Source organism: Stegodyphus dumicola, chromosome 5 (genome assembly GCF_044657685.1).
Source record: "Stegodyphus dumicola isolate Sdum_Otavi_A_Nest chromosome 5, ASM4465768v1".
NCBI lineage: Eukaryota > Metazoa > Arthropoda > Arachnida > Araneae > Eresidae > Stegodyphus > Stegodyphus dumicola.
The window spans coordinates 103,382,388-103,398,353 of record NC_140772.1 but is presented as its reverse complement, the minus strand read 5'-3'; the positions used below and the strand labels follow the sequence as shown (position 1 = coordinate 103,398,353).

Genomic DNA, 15,966 nt, shown 5'->3' with positions numbered 1-15,966 from the left:
TCAGTTCGCCAGGATTCGAACCCCGGAGCGAAGTACTGGTGTTCAGCGACTCAGCCGTTGCTGGGTCTTTAATGGAATGGAAGGCGATAACGTTACTTAAAATGAATGTCAGAAATACCAAGATGTTTCGAAAAGTTGGATACTTTTTAATATACTTGCAGAATGCCTGAAGAAAAAAAGCAAGCCATTATGAATAAAAAATAAATTTTTGCATAAAATTTAGTATTTTTTTTAATTTAAAACTTTTTATTCTTATGATATTTGATTCTTGCGATTTCAAAAATAAAATATTTGACTAAAATATGAATAACATTTTAAGAAACTAAATGTAGGATGATAAAATTGTGTAAAGCAATGAGCACAATGATAAAGCTGGTTTAAAGCCATGTATGCAAGTCATACAAGGTTAAAATATCGGTTATACATCTCTCTTATTTATATATCTTTTCTGAACAAAACATTGAAAGGCGTGTTAACTGTGCTTTACTGTACTTTCTCTTTTAATATATGCAGTTTTCAAATGCATCGTAGTCTGGGTCACAAAGTATTCTTCCAAAACAAACGTAATTCAAATAAATAAAATCAAATTCTGGAAACCTTATATTAATAAATATATTTAAAATGCTCAGTTCGAATGAATAAATAGAAAATTTTAAAACAATTACCTAAAATATAATAAAAGTCTAAAAATTGAAAAATTACCTAAAATAATAACTATGACAAAAAATTATAAAGAAAATTACTTGAAAAAAATAAACAATGTACCTTTTTTTTTTTTAAACTATGCAGTTCAAATGGGTATAAAGAAATTTTTAAAACAGTTACTCGAAAGAAAGCATGCAACTTAAACATTTAAAATGAAATTCGAAAAAGAAAAAAATACTTAAAATAATTATAATTAAAAATATAATATAAAGAATATTATTTGAAAAAAGGAACAATATTGACTTTTTTCCTGCTCACGTATGATGTAAAAATGAAAAGGAAAATAGGTTGCCATGTATTAAGAAGTTCGCTAAGTAAACTATTCTTGGTGCCAACACAAACTTGTGAATTTCTCCGTATATTTCGTACCAAATTTTACAAAATTTCATATTTTGGCATAATTTGAGTCGCAGAATCGAAATATGGAAAAAAATTACTATGTTATTTCAGAAAAAGTAGGATTTTGTATCAAAATACCTATGTTAGAATAGAGCTATATATAAATCTAATATATATCCTAAGTCGTGCTTTCGAGACATGAAAAAAGGAATTTGAATTTCGTCAATCGGCCCAGTAGAACGAGAGATATAAAAATGCCCCCCCTTTTTTTCAATCCCGTAGTGTGCATCTGAAGGTAAGAAAAGTTATCAAAACTGTTATTTCTACTGCTGGATCAAACTATATAATTAGAAAATCAAAATGATAATGGTAAGGACAGGAAATTATTCAAGTAGGACTGCATAGAACGTCCGTAGGCGATAAGCTTGCCTGTGGGGAGCTATTAGATAGGCTAAACATCATGCCTTTATGGTTTTATAGAGGGTCTGGACATTCGCAAGGATACATCACTTCTTGTCTAGGCTCAATAATCAAAAAGGGAAACGAAATCAGCCCATTAGGCTTGCAGATAAGTTTCTAACTGCTGGCAAAGAAATAGCTGGTGCTTTTAATGCTTACTATGATAGAGTAAGTAATTATCGTCCTTTTGATAAAATCCAATGAGATCTTCTTAATTGCCCACAGACTTGCATTAATCAAGAAATGGACAACATTTCTAATTCAACTTTATTAGAATGGGAACTCAAATGTGGCATTAAGCAATTGCACAGAGAAAGAGTGCAGGACTGAATGGAATCCTGCTATAGTTTCTCATTAATCTTGGTAAAAAATCTACGAAAGTCTTATTCAAACTTATTAACCTCACTTAAACTACAGGTATTCTCAGTGTGTGGCACAAAATAGAAATAATATCTGTTAATAGATTCAATCATTATCTTGAAAAATTCTGTTGCATTTCTGATAGAGAGGCCAGTTTTAGGAAATATAGAAATACTACTGAACAGATAGCAAGACTCACACATGAGAAAAAAGATGGCTTCCATCTTAAAAAGAGTATTTGTAGCAGTGTCGGTCGACTTCCAGATGGTCTTTGATAGAGTATGGAGAAAAGAGCTGCTCAGGAAATTAATCGATATTAGTATTTGTGGAAATATGTATCACTCGATTAAATCTTTTCTGGACCAGCATTTTATCAGAACCAAATTTGGATCAGCTGTCTCTGCCTATAAACAGATTAGACAAGGGCTTCCTCAGGGTTCAGTCCTGAGTTATGTTCTCTTCAACATCATGATCAATGATATTTTTCATTATCTTATGAATTTACATCCTGAGGTGCAGACATCTTTGCTAACAACCTTGTTTTGTGGTCCGCTGACTGGGGAATCTACATTATTCAGGATTCACTTAACATTACCCTTGATGGCCTTTTGATTTGGTAAAAAGACAATGAAATGATTGGAGATACAAGTACGACAACTTTTCAGGTTTTTACCCTCAGTACCAAAACTAAAGAGATAGAGCTGTTTCATAAAGATCAACAGCTCCACAGGACTCAAGAGGCTGTTTACCTGTGAATTGTTTTGGGTTCCAAGCTAAGCTGGAATAAACAGGCTAGCAGAATACTGGGTATAGGCAACATGAGAAATAGATTGCTTAGAAGGCTTACTGGGTAAAGTGGGATACTACCCAGGATCTACTTACTCTGTACCACTTATGAATCTTATATTAGGCCTGCTGTCGAATATGGTGGTAAACTTCTCACAACTGTTTCTGAGTCAATACAGAACAAGGTTGAAAATACTCAAAATTATGCCCTGAATGGTGGAGCATTTCCTCCTCTTATCCAGGCTATGCACATAAAAACAAATATTGAGCCTTTGAGCCTCTGACTCATCAAAGAAAAATACGTGCTCTCAAATTGGTCAAGAGATTGATGAGGTGTGGTGATTTCTAGAAGATGCACAGTCCTGCACAGCACAGGGTAAAATCCTAACCTATTTTTTACATGTGTCAAATGAACTGGCTGATTTTTACTATATCCCTTCCTTTAACAGACAGGCCCTACTTGAGACTGGTGAGTTTCTAAGACATGTGAACTCGGCAAATTATAATTTAGACTTGGTTCCGCCAATCAGTAAAAAATCCTATACTGAGACAGAATTAAGGACGGTTGCTTTGGCCACTATTGGAGAAACATTTCCAACAATGCACTGGTTGCATGTGTAAACCTGTGATTCTGCTATAGCTGCTAATAGTAATGCTGGTTACTCTCCGCACTTTAGAATGGCTGTTGATGCAAACTGTACCAAACATGATGTTGAGGTGGCTGCTGTTCAACTGGCCTTAATTGAAATCAATAAGAGAGATGATCAGAACACCGTGATATTTATTAATTCACAAGATACTATTAAAGTAATTTCAGTACGGGTCTGTTCTAAATTGTTAGCTTGTGATAAATTCTGTAATAAATAATGGTTGCAATGTTACTCTGCAGTGCATCTCAAGTCATTGTGGAATCGCAGATAATGAGTTTGCTGACACTCTGGCGAAGGCTGGATCTGTCTTCCTCAAAACAATCCTCCTTGTTTGCTATCACAGTGCTAAGAGAATCATTGGAGCCAGATGTGGAGCTCATCTACGAAAGAAGAATGGGGGCTGTGAAGGAAAAGATTTGGGTTTCCCTAATAGAAAATACTATTCCTTGCGATACTTAGACCTGTCGGTTTTGCTATATTTAGATTTATAATAAAATAAAAAATTAAAAAAACTGGACAAACTACCTTATGAAACACCTACACATATTTGGTTTAGCAGACTCTCCATCTTGCCCATTATGTGATACTGACGATATGTACAGTGACCATTTGGACACTTATTCTGGACTTAATGACGAGGCAACGGCTAATGCTGTAAAAAATTACTGTACTTTTAAATGTTTTTGAAATGTATTGGGCTGCCCATCACAGACTAATGGTGGTCATGCCTAGGTCTAGCACAGGATTAAAAAAAGATTTATACTAACAATTTTCACATTTTCATAATGTTTTACTACTTACTTAAATTTTTTGACACTAATAAAGGACACTAATATTAGTTAAAATTCTGCCAAATTTGAGTATTTACTACAATAGTAACAAAACAGAGAATCTAAATCTACATATAAAAAGAAACAAAAAAGATGGTAGTCATCTATGTTCAGTCATTTCATCAAAAATAAAAAATCACTAATTTACCACTGCAAGTAATCATTATTGTTTTTATTATAAATTCTTTTCTATTATGAATATTCATAATGTCAGAGTTTGTTATAATTCATGTAAGCATACTTTTGCGTACATACAGGTTCGTAACAGATTGAATGAAGAAGTCTGATAATAGGTTAAAAAAAACTTATTTTTATCAAAAGAAATAGCTCAGAACTCTGGAATTAGTTCAGAACTCTAGAAATTTCCTCAGAAATATTTGCACAGGTGTTCACAGTATCACAAAGTATAATCAGTAGAAATTAAGAATGTACTAAGTAGAAACTAAACTACTAAGAATGTTAAAACACAGCCAGGGCTCTGAAGTCGGTGGAGAAAGTGACCAACTCCGACTATATATATATATATATATATAAACATATACACATAGGTTACAGCTTTATATATATATATATATAACTGGCAAACTTCCAATCATAGTCACATGGACACTCAATTTTCAACACAACTAACCTATATTTTTGTGTACTTCACTGACTGTTTTGTTTAATGTTTTGTTTGTGATGCATAAGTAGGATTCCAATGCCTAAGTATGAATGTACTAACATGAGAAAATTTCATACCACCTTTCAAAATGCTTGGCTTAAAATATCCGTGTTTGAGGATTGGATAGAAAAAAAGAAAACAAATAAGGCAAAACCTTATTGCAAGTTACATAAATGTTAGCTGAGGGTGTATAAAACTGATGTTTAACTAAGCACAGTACTTTAAAAGGATATGCAAAATTTTATGTTCAAAAACAGATAGTTGTCTTAAGTGTGTTTATTCCCTAACATATGTTTGTTTCATGCATATGTTGTTTATTCCCTAACATATGTTGTTTATGTTTATTTCAAACATTACTTGATAATTTTAAAATGAAAAATTTTAGAATAATTATAGTCTAAACAAAACTAATCTTTTAGAAGCTAAGATGTGAATGTCTGTTCAAAATTGAAATAACTATCTTATTGTAAATAACAAGAAAAAGAAATTTAACAGTGAAAGTAGATAGCTATTTATCAGAAATCAGAATCTGACGAAGTGAAATAAGTTCAACAAACAGAGTGAAATATTAAAGCTGAAAAGCATTAATAACTAAAGTAAAGCAGGAAGCAATGAGTAAAAGAATAACTTAAAACTCCATGAACTTAAAAGAATTAGTACAACAATATTAAGAGTGAAATTAGCTTCAGCAATGTTTCACAGAGACATTTCTTGAGAAATGAACTGACTATGGGTATAAAGCTGAGCATACCATTTTCATTTGCCAATTTATAAAAGTTGGCATCTTCACCAGCACATTCCACAACAACAATCAGCAACACATTTTGGGTACCTGTATGACTACGGTGGATATCAATGACTTGTTTTAGTATGTTATCACAAATCTGAGGAGAAAACTCTTTTTGAAGTTCATAACATTTTTGTTGCTTGCAGTAGAAGGTAAATTTTTTTATAGAAATAAACTTGTGGTAGCCTGATTGTCCCTTTCAACTGAGTCTTGTGTTTGACTATGGACCAATCTTTCCATGAATTATCTTAATATCTTTCCACATAGCACACAGCTTGGATATAACTCAATTACTGAATTCTCTACTATTATCTGAATACAATATAGCTAAGGCAACAAATGTAAAAAAAAATATTTGAAGAAGGTGATATGCTACATTTTTAGCTGTCTTAGTTTTTGAAGATCTTAATTGGGCAAACTTTGTTAAATGGTCTTGATATAGTGTTATGAACTTAAATTCATCATCCGTATGTGACTGCAGATTTATCCCATTGACTTGACATCTTGAATTTAGTTCCAAACAGATTACTAGTTTCCCAGCAACACTTTTTTTCAAGTGAACTACATTTCATTTGACATTGTTTACATAAACTTACAACATTACAGCGTCATATGTAATTCAGAGGGTCTTTACACATTTTTAGAATGATTTCAGGGCTGTTTAATTAACGTTTAAAAAATGTAAATAAAATTTTTTTAATAGTTTGAGATGATTGCCCTTTTTCAGGACAAACATATCAAACTGTTATGTATCATGATCGAATGTCTGTTATCATATGTCTGTGCCATGATTTCCATGGTAGAAGGGCTTTTCATAAAATTTCAGGGCTGTTGATTTCCAGTCGTCTTCCATTACTTTCAGAGTCCATCAATTGTGGTGGGTTAGCAAGAGCTCTTTTCAAAAGATCAAAGGCATAATAAACTACAGGTAAAACAGGGCTGAATCAGGAGTCATTACGAAAAACCAGGAGTCGGTAGGAAAAATGACCGACTCAGACTCTGACTACTGGGATTTAAATGACTCCGACTCTGACTCCTTCATACATATTGTAATATTTTGTTATTTATCAAATAACTATATTTATTTTTGAAGTGGCAATGCCATGTTTGTTTGATGTAACCGTTGCTCAGCAATGTAAAAAATTGTTTTAAGATTAGGATTCTGAAGTTTGACCAGCTAAATGTATGAAATTTTTGCCATTTAAGAATTGTATACAAATATCTATCTCTGTAAACTAAAAATAAAATTTATGTTCTGCTAAAAAGATGATTTGTTTGTCAATTACTGCAAAATGCAAAACAATATATATATGTAAACATAAACACATGGGATACAGCTTATTTTTTAATATAAAAGAAGTAATAGATGCTAAAGGAAAAAATTGATAGCATAGCAAATTATTTATATTAATTAGCATTTATTATGAAATGGAAAAACTGGCAATAGTTATTTCTAAGAAATAGTATAGCTAACGCAAGATTTTCTTTGTTGGAGGGCCATAGATCCGATTTGATAAATTTCAGAGTTGAGAAGAGTATTTCCACACTAACTTGAGTAGGAGGAAGAGCTCTTACTGTTAGGGCTACTTCTTTTAACTTTTCAGGATAGATTTTTATAAGTTCTAAAAGAGGTGTCTTGCAAGCGCAATCATATTTCTCTATTTCTTCAAAGGCCGTATGGAAATCTTGTTTGTATTTTTTTATTTTTATATCTAAAGGCTCTTGGTTACTTATTTTCATTCGCTTTGCCTTAGCCTTTTCAATATTATCCAAAAATATTTCTCAAAATCTAATTCATCAATGGAAAAGGATGATAGGGACTCAACTGCAATATCTGCAGTTTGACTGTCCTGATTCGAATTCTCCAGTCGCTCTGAGAATAATTTCATTCTTAATGAAAGTTCATAGATGACTTTGCCTTTTTAATTTGTTCGCATCCCAGAAAATTCTGTGTTTCGGATCTCCATATATTGAACTCAGCAAGATCTCATTGTCTAGCAAACTAGTTTCTCTTTTCTTCATTGAAGAAATGATTCTTTCTGCAAGAAACCCTCCATTTTAAAAAGAACAAACATCCCACTCTCACCTCCTGTCAATTCTTCAGATTGTAGCTATTTTGTGGCTATATATGGGACGGAAAGAAGAGTTTCCAAGTCTGCAAAATCCACAGCCTTTCTGTTAGTGAAACATTAGGGTTATCTACATCTCTTAAAAAGTTTCTTAATTCTAAAAACTTCTTTATTATCAAATATGTACTTCCTCATTGCATTGCTTGATCAATAATTGCTCCTTTTCCTGCTCGCTTCCTAAGAATGGCATTAATTTTAGGAGTTCTTGCTGCTATTGCCACTTACCTAAATTTACCAGTGAGATTTGTAACTAAATGAATCAGTTTAAGCACTAATGGCAAATATCACATCCATCCTCCTCTCTTATATTTATTTATTAATAGGTCAATAAAATAGAAAATAATTATTTATTAATGTCCATATATAAAAATAATACTCAGCTTGTCATTAATTTTTTTCAATTCATTTTAAAATTCAAACTGTCCAACAAAAACTGGAGTTGGGGGTCGACCTGTTTTTAGCGACTCCAGCTCCGACTCCTTTTACCCCAAAATCTGCCTGACTCCACAGCCCTGAACACAAAACAATGCAAAGCACATCTAAAGAGAAAGCTAACTCGGATTTATCTCATTTCATGTGGAATTACCACTTGTAACAACAATAACTAAGCAGCTGAAATCAAATGCTCTCTCAAGACTTTTATAGTTTTCAATTGGCTGCCGAGATAATTTTAGTACTTTCTGGATTTATCTCAGGTCATACGGAACTAAAACTCGCAACAAAATAACTAATCAGCTATACTCAGCTGCTCTCTCTCTGGGCTTTTACAGTTTTCAGTTGGCAGCCAAGATGTTTTTAGTACTTCCTGCTTCTCGAAATTACTGGAAAGTAATAAGTGTGTAGGATTACGGTTACAGCTAATATAGCAGTCAATTACATTTATTCAATTTCAATAATATTACAGTAATATAGGGAATAAACCAAAACGTCACCATATTTGGCGATAAAATTAATTACCAAAACCGTCATCAGCTTGGCAATACCTCGCTAAATAATTGAGATACACATTTACTCAATGTTAAATGCACTTACCCCTGTATGCTTACTTTTCCAGCATAGCTTCTCTTTACATTTTTCACGTTACAAAAGAAGTACAACAATTTTACTTATAATTCTACAAAAATTACCCAAGTAAAAAATTCGTAACAATATGTTACATCATTGCTAGAGTTTTATATTTGTTGACTTAGATTACATTTGTTCATGTACAAAATGACACTTTCAAAATTGTAATTACTAAAGGGCATTCAAATATATGCTCTTTTTACCCATATTACAAATTTTTTTAAATTAACATCACAAGTTACATGTATGCATTTAAAATTTTAAAAATTTAGATACTGCAATAAAGTTACCTTTTCAGCTTTTATTCTTTTCTCTGATGAATAAATCAAACACTCACTTAAAAGCTTTCTAGCAAGTGGAGAACTATCTGGAAATAACTTTTCCCAGGGAACTGGCTCATACTCAGGGAATGATATTTTATTGTAATCTGGTAATTCTGTCATTTCCTAAAATGTTAATTCCTGTTTTTAATTTCAAGGTACTTGAAAAATTTTTAGCTCTTCAAGTTTTTAAATAAACTGCTAGAGATTAAAACTGCAACACTATACAGGACAAAATATTTACCCCTTAAAAAAAAAAAACATTTATTTTACAAATATGCTTACAAAGGTGAAGTGATAATCTCAGGAAGTTTGGATGCACAAACATACACAGTTCAGTATTATATGTAGCCATCATGGATAATGTAGCAGTAAATGTAGCTCCATAGACAGGCATAGAGAAATTATCTGATAGCGTTATAAAAAAAATTAGGTGAATGATTTTATGATTTATGGAAATTTAAATTTTATTTTGATTCTGAATTATTTAATTTAAGGCTTTAATTTTTGGGGAAAGACAGATGCTTCTGGGAATATTATTTAGTTTAAAAGAGTATTATTTATTTTCCTCTATTTGTAAATCTTGTACAAACTTTTATTCATTGTGAAAGAAGCAGGGAAAGGGAGGCAATTTTCGCCAAGTCATGATTTCGCGCGCTTTAGAATGTTCGAGAAAGAATTTTCATTGTTAGTTGACCTTAAGAGAGGAAAGTACGTGACGGAAAGGTCAAAGGTTGCTACTTGTCTTTCAATGTAAATCATGCAGGTTTTTGGCGATTGAGGGTCCGGTTGTTGGCTAAGTGAAGAAGGGCGCGCATGCGCGATCACCCTTATTTCCGCATTCTGGAGTTGAAAACGAAGATTTTGCCATAATTAAGGGGGCGATAAGTGAAGCTATAGTGGGAGCCCGTTTTGGGAAGGAGACGAAGGAAATTCGAGTTGGATACACACTGACACACTTACTTTTCTGGCTGACTCTCGGACTGACTCGCTGATTTTCGGGCTTGCTGGACAAAATGTAATTACGAAGTGGGATGTTTTCCGGCGGGGAGCGGCAAATATGCTCCCCGGCCGCGTTTGGTTAAGAGGCGAGACACACTTACTCTTGACTCGCTTAGGCACTCACTGCTTGGATTCGCTGACTTTCGGGCTTGACGGACTTGTTGACGGAGACTGAGAAAAAAACTTGTGTGTGTTGCGAAGGAGGAAGGAAAGGATTTAGTCGGCATCGAGCGGTGCTTCCGGTGGGGAGCGGCAATTATGCACCCCGGCCGCGGGTTTTCTCAAAAATGCGAAGAAAAAAAACTGTTGAGCGAATAACAAAAAAATTAACAGAGACTTGGGTCTCTATCTGTATCGGCAAAAGTCAGGACGATGTCCTCTGAACTCCGACTTGAAAACAGAAGGAATTATGTCACCTTAGTCAACTGGAAGCCTGCGTTAGCCGTTCTCTAAAATGCCTAGCTTAATTGTCTACGTTTTCCTTGGTGGAGCTGAGAGTCTAGGCAGACAGCCGTGCGGTGTAAGCTGTTCTCTTGCTTCCAGTGGGAATAATTTTCTTCTATGAAAACCAGTAGCAGGCGTAAGATTTGACGGTATAGCTGATGTAATTTATTGTCGTGCCGTTCGAGTCTCTGTCTTGCGGATTTGCCAAGTGACGTAAGGATAGAGCTAAGATATGAGCTCTCCTCCACTTCAAGATGTCCACTCAAGATAAGTTATTTTTTTTTTGTTTGAACTTTAAATCCTCTCACGGCAAAATTTAACATTGGTGCCAGATGTCTTAACAGATAAGTTGTATATATTTTTTTTTTTGTGTTTATTCGGTCCTCTCACGAAACTTTCTTCATAACATTGGTGCCGTGACCTCTGCTTAGTGAAGGATCGAATCAGTAATTGATTTTGAATTTACCTATTTTGTGTAATTTACTTTTTAAGGAAGGAGTTAAATTTTATGTGCTAGGATTAATTAGAGTTTTTGATTTGTGTTTGCTTATTTGTTAATACGAGAGTGATAAAGTTTGAAAATGTGTGTGAATTTCAAAAATTTTGGACTTTAACGTTAGGCAAACAGAATTGAACTTTAAAATTAGGAAAAATATATATTTTAATGTAGCAGAATAGGTACTGTACATTCTTACTGTTGAAAATCCTTGAGTGTTTTCTAGATGTGTATTTTTGATTTTCGACGTACTGATTTATGATACAAGATGGAAAATGAATTATTTCACGATAATCCTATGCTATTTGTGTATCCTTGTAACAAGTTTCGAGTGCTTGTCTTGAAAAACTGGACTCATTTTTTGAGCACTTCTAAGAGAAAGAGATTAAAGACTCTAATTATTTTACTGAATGAGACAAGCCATAGCTATGCGTAGCTAGAAATTTTTTTTGTGTTTTTGCTACTTATTGAACCTAGAATCTTGTGAAATGTGTAATCGTGAGGGGTAACGTTAGAGAAATTTTGATTTTTTTGACTTAATTGAATAATATTTTGTGAAATGTATGTAATGTTTTCATGATTCTCTAGCGTAGTATATTATTGCTTTTTGATTTACATTGTTTTGATATGATTCCAGTATATTGTGTAATGTGTTAGTAATTTAATTTAGTATTGAGCAATGAATTTTATAAGTTCTGAAGGCATAATGATACAAATGAATGAGTAAAAATTGTAGATTGTTTTTCAATTGCCAAATTCTGTTTTAAGGTTAACATGGGTTAGATTTGAATTTTTGCCTGAGATCAGCAATAGTGATGTTTGCATATTTAATTTTTTTTTTGGATTGAATTCTTCAGCTTGAGTGAAGTTCTAATTAGTTAATGAGTCAGAGTAATTGAGATTAGTTATCTTCTGAGTTTTAAGTTTGTGAAAAGTTGTCAGGTGAGAATTGTTTAAACAGTAGAAATTTAGTCTTGTGAATTGTAGAAAGTGAATTTTAATGAGAATTTTGGTGACAACGGGAATTTGGTTTGTGGAAATTTTTAGATAAGTTTGAGAAGATTAGTTACTTTTGCTCTGTACTCATGAGCGGGAATTTTCTGTTGATTACAAGTAGTTTGTCTTGAATTTGCTAGTTAATCGTAATAGATGTGATTTGAGGTACTGAATTTTCTTTCTTGGTTGGACTTGTTGTGGAATTTGGGGTCAATTCTTGTTTTGGTTTGACTTATTAGTATCAAGATAGTTGTATCAAGTTTGTGTGTTGTTTTCTGGTGGTTTCTGCCAAGGTCCGTAAAATGTAAGTTCTCTGATGTTTAGTTTCTGTGGAAGAATTGAGATTTCTGTGGTCTTAGGAAAATAGAAGAATTTGAGTTATGGATTTCATTTGTGTGATTTTTAGGGATTTTTTGAATTATGAGTATTTTTTTTAGTTTAGCACTTTTGAGAACTTTGCATTTGTTGCTTGCAGTTAGGTCTTGCGTGAAGTTGTAATGTCCTGAAAGCTCGTTTTCTTGTAAATACTTGCACTTCATGGTGGCACTTGACCTCTTACACCGGGGGGCAAACAGGAACTTGTTATCTGAGAAATCTATTGTTGTATGTCTTTCATTGTGTTGGTTCAGGATTGTAACGTTTCGGTCAGCGCACTTTTCTTTCCGAGATAAGAGATCTTATGTTCTCTTTCAACGTGTCTGGAGGTTTGCTTGATACGTAAAGTTTGAGTCTGTCATTTATAATACAGCGCTTTTCTCAGCTTACATGGACGCGGTAAAGAGTTACTTTGTTTCTTTTGTTTGGGTGGAGGTGTTGCTGAAGGCTGCTACTTAGGTTACTATACAACATTTTGGAAGAGTCTGATGCAGAATAGATCTCAGTTTTCGCCTAAATTGGGGGGTTTGTTTTGAACACCTTTTTGATTTGTGATATTTTATTTAGTGTTCTAGTAACGTGCTTCAGTCCAGCTTTGATTGATTTCTTTGACTAGGTTGAATTTTTTTTCTCGTGGACTTAAGGGATTTTTAGAATTACTGGATTTTTTTTTTTGGTGTTGTCTTACTAAGGGGACTTAAGTTTGGTGTTGTTACTCACTAGTGTTTACCGTGAGGTTTGAAATTTTTAGCGGCACTTCACTCTTGCTGGTTGATTTTTTTTTTTGGCTTGATTTGAATTACAGTGAAATATTTTTTGACTTGATATGGTTTAACATAATGACTATTTGTGTATTTGTTTAGGTATTGCAGTTTAAATTTTTTTTTTAAGTATCGCTGATCTCATTGCTCATTTGAATTATGTACGAAATTTTTACAGTTTAATTGTATTTTCATTTTATGTCTATATGTGTATCTTGGTAGTATCTGTTTGTAATTATTGGCCAAACATCATTTTGTATATACATTAGGTTGTATTATTACTATTATTTTTGTGTGTTTTGGATAAAATTCTAATTGGTATTTGCACAGCGTATTCGTTATGTTCATTCTCGGAATTGATTTTGGTTGGATTGAATTTTTGGACAATCACGTTTTCCTTCTTTCTGATCTTTGTGTGGGGTATTTTCGGCTGGTTCCGAGGTTCCTTGTGTTGTAACGTTCTTTTCTTTTCTAATGCTTGGCCCTGATCAGGCCGCTTCTGTTCTTAGACGTGATTGTTTGGGATTCATTCCTGGAAGTTATTCAATTTCGTAGTACTTAAGGGGGTCTTTACTCCTTATTTGAATACGTTCATGTGACATATTTTATTTGGAATTGTTTGAATTATTAGTGTGTTTATTTTCTCAGGAATGTATTTTATGTACCTGCGGCGCGTTAATTATCTTATTGATTGATCTTAGACATATTTTGTTTGTGATTAGCGCCTTATCTTTATTTTTATTTTTGTATGTGTTCTGAGTATTTCTAGGTTTAATTAAGTGATTTAATTGATGTTTTGATTAATTATTTTTGATGATCTTCCTTGAGTATTTTAATTAGTAATTGCTTTGATTAATCTTGTTGTTTTACTTGCACATTTTGGACTTGAAATTTAATGTGTCAGTAACGTCACTGTTACCAAGGAGTCGTGTGAAATATTGTTACATTATGTTATCCTTTAGCCTTATTGCACAGTATGAGTCATGGTATTTCAAGAAGTGTCTGTCTGCTAAATTTTGGTAAACCAAAATTTAATTCCTTAGGGGAAAGGAATGTTATGTAGAGAAATTATCTGATAGCGTTATAAAAAAAATTAGGTGAATGATTTTATGATTTATGGAAATTTAAATTTTATTTTGATTCTGAATTATTTAATTTAAGGCTTTAATTTTTGGGGAAAGACAGATGCTTCTGGGAATATTATTTAGTTTAAAAGAGTATTATTTATTTTCCTCTATTTGTAAATCTTGTACAAACTTTTATTCATTGTGAAAGAAGCAGGGAAAGGGAGGCAATTTTCGCCAAGTCATGATTTCGCGCGCTTTAGAATGTTCGAGAAAGAATTTTCATTGTTAGTTGACCTTAAGAGAGGAAAGTACGTGACGGAAAGGTCAAAGGTTGCTACTTGTCTTTCAATGTAAATCATGCAGGTTTTTGGCGATTGAGGGTCCGGTTGTTGGCTAAGTGAAGAAGGGCGTGCATGCGCGATCACCCTTATTTCCGCATTCTGGAGTTGAAAACGAAGATTTTGCCATAATTAAGGGGGCGATAAGTGAAGCCATAGTGGGAGCCCGTTTTGGGAAGGAGACGAAGGAAATTCGAGTTGGATACACACTGACACACTTACTTTTTTGGCTGACTCTCGGACTGACTCGCTGATTTTCGGGCTTGCTGGACAAAATGTAATTACGAAGCGGGATGTTTTCCGGCGGGGAGCGGCAAATATGCTCCCCGGCCGCGTTTGGTTAAGAGGCGAGACACACTTACTCTTGACTCGCTTAGACTCTTACTCTTGACTCGCTTAGGCACTCACTGCTTGGATTCGCTGACTTTCGGGCTTGACGGACTTGTTGACGGAGACTGAGAAAAAAACTTGTGTGTGTTGCGAAGGAGAAAGGAAAGGATTTAGTCGGCATCGAGCGGTGCTTCCGGTGGGGAGCGGCAATTATGCACCCCGGCCGCGGGTTTTCTCAAAAATGCGAAGAAAAAAAACTGTTGAGCGAATAACAAAAAAATTAACAGAGACTTGGGTCTCTATCTGTATCAGCAAAAGTCAGGACGATGTCCTCTGAACTCCGACTTGAAAACAGAAGGAATTATGTCACCTTAGTCAACTGGAAGCCTGCGTTAGCCGTTCTCTAAAATGCCTAGCTTAATTGTCTACGTTTTCCTTGGTGGAGCTGAGAGTCTAGGCAGACAGCCGTGCGGTGTAAGCTGTTCTCTTGCTTCCAGTGGGAATAATTTTCTTCTATGAAAACCAGTAGCAGGCGTAAGATTTGACGGTATAGCTGATGTAATTTATTGTCGTGCCGTTCGAGTCTCTGTCTTGCGGATTTGCCAAGTGACGTAAGGATAGAGCTAAGATATGAGCTCTCCTCCACTTCAAGATGTCCACTCAAGATAAGTATTATTTTTTTTGGTGTGTTGGAACTTTAGGCAAGTTTTTTCAAAAACGTCCTTAGCAGAAAAAAAAACAACGTCGAATCTAAAATTTAACTCTCAGGCCTTAAATTGTTTCCCTTTCCGTTCTTTTAAATCACCAGACAAACCTTAAGTTTTTTTTATGAATTTAAATGAACAGACTCTCAGATGAGGTTAAGATTTTTCTTATTGTGTTGTAATTGAATAAACTGATATTTAATCTGGAACCTCTTACAGTATGTTTTTTTTATATATTTAATATGAACTTTTCCTTTATATCTTGTATATGTTTTATGTTTTCGATCCTCTCACGGCGTGGTCCTGGAATGCATTTTTTTCACAACGCAAAAATGCTGTACACGTTTCACTATACGATC

The 15,966-nt window shown here is 33.8% G+C and overlaps 1 protein-coding gene across 3 annotated transcripts in view; it reads right to left on the bottom strand.

The window, feature by feature from the left end:
- The window catches only part of LOC118197829 (cyclin-dependent kinase 20-like), an 82,089-nt gene that overhangs the window by 3,148 nt on the left and 62,975 nt on the right, over positions 1-15,966 (bottom strand). For 2 of the 3 annotated variants that reach the window (XM_085816927.1, XM_085816926.1), the window contains exon 9: positions 9,065-9,220. The exons of the other annotated variant lie outside the window; for it this stretch is intronic. In XM_085816927.1, the coding sequence (XP_085673053.1) occupies positions 9,065-9,220 (156 nt within the window). The remainder of the gene's footprint in view (positions 1-9,064; positions 9,221-15,966) is intronic. 3 annotated transcript variants of the gene reach the window in all.